A 6,647-nucleotide genomic window follows, 5' to 3' on the forward strand; every position below is an offset into this window, starting at 1 on the left:
TTCCCCTTTTTTTTCGTGTTGCACAGCACGATTTTAAAAGCAATGTATTTCTGTTGGTAGTCTCACGGCATTACGTGTTATAGGAAGACCGGAAGCTGTGTGGTTCATAAAAACATGTTCTTACTCAATATCAAGCCACGATTATTGCTTTTATTTAAAATCGTATCATTTCGGAAATTGTTGCTGTCTGTGAGGAAAATAAATGGGGCTCATTTTTCCTTCTAATTTGTTATTCTTTTCAAAATAACACACTGTTATTTAGTCAACGATAACACACAATTATCCTTGTTTTTATTTATTTGTTTAATTCTATAATCTCTGGCTTTTTCGCCGTCCTTCAGGAACTGAATTTCAAAATAAAAATAACCGGAAACAGAGGTAGGCCTATAAGGGACATTTCGAGCATCATCGAGTTTAGGATGGCCGAAGACACTACACTACCCATAATCCCCAATTAAAATGAACCGATTAAACATCTCTCTGACACAGTTTAAACGCATTTCAAGTGGAAGAATTGTTCGTGTCTCCTCTTCGTGTCTCGGGAAGCTGGAAGCTGTATTATTTAAAAAAAAATATATATTTTTTTTAACCATAACGGGTACTTTACACAACATTGAGTCAAACTTATCCTTGTTTTAATCCTTGTTTTATTTATGTTAAATTGTTGTTGTCGGATAATTTTCCATTTTATTTATTTTGGTTTAAGATATCATTATTTTTTATTTATTATTATCATGTTAGATGTTTAAATTTGTCTGCATTTTATAAGGCAATATATACTTTTTTGTTTTTGTCCGTAGGCTACTTAGGTTATAAAAGAGTTATCCTGTCAAAATATAGGAAATGTATTAATATTTTATTGTATAATCAGTACAGGAAATTACATCATTCAGAGCACCACCTATTGGCCAAAGACGCTGCCACCCGCATTGCAATCCATCCTCTGACAAAGTAAGTTGGGCCACTAAAGTCTGATACATGTTTTGCTAAGATTTAATAATTGGGGCTTTTTTTTAAGCCTTTACTCGCATGGTTCATCATACATACTGAACTGTTCTAAGTCTGAGAAATGCTTTCGCCATAATCAGCAAAGCAACATTAATGTGCAATTATTCTTACATATAGGAAATGTATTAATATTTTATTGTATAATCGGTACAGGAAATTACATAATTCAGAGCACCAACCAGTGGCAGCCGGCCCATAGGGGCGCTAGGGGCGCCGCCCCACCTCAGGGTGTCCGCGCGGTAGTAAAAGGTAGTAAAAGGTAGTAAAAAGAATCTACCCAAATTAAGGCCCTTGAAAGGTAGTAAAAGGTAACAAACGCAATTTGACTTGGTAGTAATTTTTTTAAAACTCTGCCTCAATATATAATGAGTTTCCATTGTTTGCTTATTATTTGTGTCTGCATGTTTGAATTTCATCTAGCCTACGTAGTTTAAAAATATATACGGTGCTAACAGGACCTGAGTGAGGCGTAGTTGATAGCAATGACGTAGAGGTAACCTGTGTGGACTTCATAGCCTATCAGCGACGCTTACAACATTTTCCGCCTTTTTCCAACAATTGACGTTAGCAGAGCCGCCTTTTGCCACAGTTGCAGTCTACTTTTTCTGATGTTAGCAAATTCGAGCAAATTTAGTGTGAAATGGGGAAGTGCAAGTTTTCGCAATTATGGGTTGATGACCCCTTATATAAAGACTGGCTTAAACCCGTCATAGGAAATGACCGTGAAGCATTTTGCAGTGTCTGCAAAAAAACTATAAATGTTACCTGGAACGGCATTACTGCTATCAAGTCCCACAGTGGATCGGCTATACACCAGCAGCGGCTTCGGGTGAGGGTGGGACAGCTGCCGATTTCGTTGTTTTGCGATGCTAGCAGCAGCACCACACAGATCGCGGCAGATCATGCCAACTTATCAGCAACAGTCGCACCACCTCGGCAGCAAACCAGTGCCACCAGCACCACCACGGCTGCGATAGCCAAACAGCAGACGTTACCGCCACAAACATCAGCCCTCAGGGCTGAGGTTCTCTGGTGCCTGAACACAGCAGCTAACCATCATTCATTCAATTCGAATGAGGGCATTGGGGAATTGTTCGAAAACATGTTCACTGACTCCGACATAGCCAAAAGTTTTGTTTGTGGCAAAGATAAGACATCGTATATCCTTGGATTTGGCATTGCTCCACATTTTAAGAAGCTTCTTATAAATAGCATCAATGCTTCTGGGCCATATGTTGTCATGTTTGACGAGTCTCTGAACCAGTCCGCCAAGAAGAAGCAAATGGATATTCACGTTCGGTTCTGGAGAGATGACCGCGTGACGTCTTCATATTTTGGGTCACAGTTTCTTGGACATGCAAGGGCTGAAGACTTGCTGCAAAGCATTAAAGTGAGTTGATATTTTCTTGTTTGTTCTTTCTTATTGTCGTTATATGCCCATTTGAAAATGTTTATGTCATAGTTAGCCTAAGCTTTAGCCTACACGACGTGTGTGTCGGGTGTGTTTTGTGACCCTGCAAGGCGATATCAGTCGCTTTGCGCTCAATGCTATTTTGAGAAAATCCACGGTAAACAAGCATCCGGGTTAAAATGTTGAATTTCATGTTTTCGCATAATTTGACAGTATACAGTCTACATATCATTTCATATCGTGGACAAATCACGGAAAAACATACGTTTTGACTGTTAAGCCCGGTGAAGATGCAACACATTAGCAGTCATACCATTTGTCAACGCCGCTTAAAAAGGTGATTTTCTCCTCTTCTAGCATTATCATGACAGGAGAACCATGCCACTTTGGATACAGTTATCTTAACGATTGTTCTAGCAATAGCCTCAATATACATATTGTTGGAAAGCTTAGTTTATGGCCGTTCATATGAGAACAATAACTTAGTTTTGTACATTTTACCAAAGCGACTGGTTTCGCCTTGCAGGGTCACATTTTGATGAAGGATTTGGTTAATATTTCTGAAAGATGCATACTGGTACTACAAAGGGGGAAACACGTTTGACTTATACTTACTGGCACTGTATTTACTGTCTATCTATTGTCTATTTTATGAATAACCAAAAACCACAGGACAGATTAAAATTTTCAATAAACTTAGTTTTTTGTGACAATTCACAGGAATGTGTTGCACAACTCAACTTGAGACACCTGCTGTCTGTCAGTATGGATGGCCCAAATGTCAACTTCAAGCTGCTGAAGCTCCTTCAGAACGAACATTCAGAGCTTCATGGGGATGCACAACTCATCAGTGTTGGCAGTTGTGGCTTGCACACCCTCCACAATGCCATGAAGGCAGGATTCGCAACATGGCAGGTAGACAAACTGTTGCGAGCTATGCACTACATCTTCCACAATGTTCCTGCCCGTAGAGAAGATTACACCGCCACCACAGGATCTTCTACCTTTCCCCGATCTTTCTGTGGCCACAGATGGGTGGAAAATGTCCCTGTGGCTGAGAGAGCTGTCGACATTTGGCCTGTGCTTTTAACATATGTTGATGCTGTTCAGAAGAAAAAGGTGACAAACCCAAACACGGCGTCATATGATATCATTTTGGCAGCACGGGATGATAATTTGATAATTCCAAAGCTCCAGTTCTTCTTGTCAGTTGCACGAAGCTTCAACCCCTTCCTGACCAAATATCAGACCGACGAGCCTGTGCTGCCCTTTTTTGCTAAAGATCTGAAAGAACTCCTGATGGTAAGAAATGTAATTCCTGTAGAGTAACTGTCTTTATTTGAATGTGATTAAACTGTATCAGTTGACAGGTGTGACTTGATTGCTAACAGTTTTTGTTGTTCTTTTAAGGCTTTACTGCGGCGATTTGTTAAAAGGGAACTTATACAGGACCGAAGCCCACTGCAACTTATCACAATCCAGGTGTCTGAGGAGAAGAACTGGGTGGCTCTGAAAAATGTGGACATCGGCCTGGGTGCTGAATCTGCCATCAAGGTAATTACTGCAGATACTTTCAATGTCATACATGAAATGTGCTGTCGGCACAAATAAATAGTTACTTCGAACTATTAGGGTAGAAAATGAATGAGTAACATTGGGCATTATTTAACCACCTCTGTGGTAAGCAATATAGCTATCGTAATTGTGTGGTTGTTAATGGTTATCTTTCAAACTTCAGTGGTCTTCACCACCAGGCCTTTGGCATTGAGGCTTAAACTGAACCACAGCCATGAGGATATACCAAACCTCTTTCTCACTCTGGTTAAATTGTTAGGATTGTTTTAAATGTGTAACTTGTCATAGTTTAATTTCCAATCATAGCAGTGAATGTTTATGCATCCTGAACTCATCCTGAACTATACTCACATATCCCATCACTCCCCCACCCACCCACCCACACACACAAACACACCCACACCCACACACACACACACACACACACACACACACACACACACACACACACACACACACACACACACACCCAGAGAGCAGACAACCAACATCTTTTCCCCACAGGTTTTACACAAGTATCTCTATATATGTGACAAATAAATATCCTTGTATGAACATTAATGTTCTCTATTTGTTAGGCCCTTCAGAGCAAACCAGGAGGCAAGATAGGGGAGCTCTCTCTGCTAACCTTCAGGAAAGAATGTTTGCAGTGCCTTGTTAAGGTTGTCATGAAATTGCAAGACAAATCCCCCCTAAAGGTTCCAATGGTTAGGCACATTGCATGCCTTGATCCCACACAAATCCACCAAGAACCGGAGTGGTGCATCAAGCAAATGAAGAGTGTAGTGCAGACATTCCTTCAGGGAAAGAGATTGACAGGTGGCATTCCAGCTGGTAAGAAAAAATACAGTATGTCTAGGGACAGGGAAGGTCATTCAAATGAAGGCCATGTTCTAAGGGTGTTCTACTTTGAAATGTACTTAAATGTCATTAATGATTATGTTTTTGTCAATATTGTAGGTGATGTTATCATTCAACAGTTCGAATCGTTGACCTCTGTGGAAGGACGGGATGAACGTTTCCTGGCTTTCAAGCCACTGAAGGACCGCCTTGATGTGTTCTTCTACACAACCCTCAGCAGGCCTTACCCTGACTTGCTGCAGTTTTGCCAGAGTCTCCTCCTTCTTTCCCATGGCCAAGCCACTGTGGAAAGAGGATTTTCAGTGAACAAAGAGGTGGAGACATGCAATCTCCATGACCGCACACTGGAATCACTGAGACTAGTTTGTGACAGGATCAACAGTTGTGGTGGTGTTTTGAAAGTGCCCCTCACAAAGGAGCTCCTTGCCTCTGCCTCATCAGCTAGATCCCAGTACAGACTGTACCTTGACAGTGAAAAGAAAAAGAGAGAGAGTGCTGCCCATGCTCTGAGGAGGAAGGCAGTGGGGGAGGAGCTTCTGGACCTCAGAAGACAGGAAGAGGTACTTCGCCGTGTTTGTCACTCACTGGAAAAGGACGCGGACAAGTTGGCCGAGCAGGCTGAGGGAAAGGCTGGGTCCAAAATGGCTGAACTGATAATCAAGTCCAATACCCTTCGCAGAAGGCAGAAAGAAAAAAAAGAAGAGCTCTGCAAATTGGAGAAAATAATTGAAGATAAGTCCTCACAACTGAGACTTCTGTGACTGTACACCCCTCACAGTTATTGTTTTAAATGTTTCTCTTAGATACAATGTAGATTGCAACAACTGCACACAGGCACACCCACAGACGAATGCAGGCACACGCACACACAAACACACACACACGTACACCCCTACAGTTATTGTTTTAAATGATTCACTTAGATACAATGTAGATTGCAACAACAACAACATCCATACAAAGGCGCACCCACAGACATGTGCATACATGCACTCCTCACACACGTTATTGTGTTTAAATATGGTGAATGTTATATTGAAGCAGATCTTTGAAAGCTGTAGTCCTCAGAGCATATTGTTCATTAAAGTTATTTATTTGATTGATTTTCAATTTTTTTCATTAATACGCATTATTAATACGCACCAGTAACTGCTTGTGTGTGTGTGTGTGTGTGTGTGTGTGTGTGTGTGTGTGTGTGTGTGTGTGTGTGTGTGTGTGTGTGTGTGTGTGTGTGTGTGTGTGTGTGTGTGTGTGTGTGTGTGTGTGTGTGTGAGAATGCGTGTTTGTGAGAGAATGCGTGTTTGTGAGTAAGTGTGTGTGATGTGACACTTTATTATTAATATTTATGGTTGTTAAGTGATATGTGTTTAAGAAGTGTCAAGGTTATTACTCACTTTATTAGGGCTAAGGGTCAACTCAACACTACAAAAAAAAACACAATTGACAATGACAATACTTAATGATCACAATTAAACATTAGTGTACCTGATATGTATGACGGGTGTGACAGTGTCACACTAATACCTTATAATTAGTAGTCCAAAAAGGGCTGCTGCTTGATGTCGTGTTGGTAGTAAAAAATATTGTGGAGGTAGTAAAAAAGGTAGTAAAAGGTAGTAAATTCATCTCTATGAATCCTGCAGATACCCTGCACCTCTTCCCACATACAAAAAAAAATATTAAAAAAAATAAAAAATAAAAAAAAATATATATTTCAAAAATATATATATTTTATATTTTTTATTTTTAATGAACAAGGTAAATATCATACAATTGGTATCAGTAAAATGTA

The 6,647-nt window shown here is 40.2% G+C and overlaps 1 protein-coding gene across 1 annotated transcript; it reads left to right on the forward strand.

Annotated features, from left to right (window-relative positions):
* Window positions 1-1,231: 1,231 nt before the first annotated feature.
* On the forward strand, window positions 1,232-5,954 carry LOC307032617 (uncharacterized protein). Its single transcript, XM_079670724.1, has 5 exons — window positions 1,232-2,398; window positions 3,140-3,721; window positions 3,830-3,973; window positions 4,573-4,828; window positions 4,955-5,954. Exons 1-5 carry the CDS (start codon window positions 1,649-1,651, stop codon window positions 5,614-5,616), a joined length of 2,394 nt encoding a protein of 797 aa, XP_079526850.1. The 5' UTR covers window positions 1,232-1,648; the 3' UTR covers window positions 5,617-5,954.
* Window positions 5,955-6,647: the final 693 nt, after the last annotated feature.

The sequence above is a fragment of the Notothenia rossii genome (genome assembly GCF_949606895.1).
Source record: "Notothenia rossii genome assembly, chromosome: 3".
NCBI lineage: Eukaryota > Metazoa > Chordata > Actinopteri > Perciformes > Nototheniidae > Notothenia > Notothenia rossii.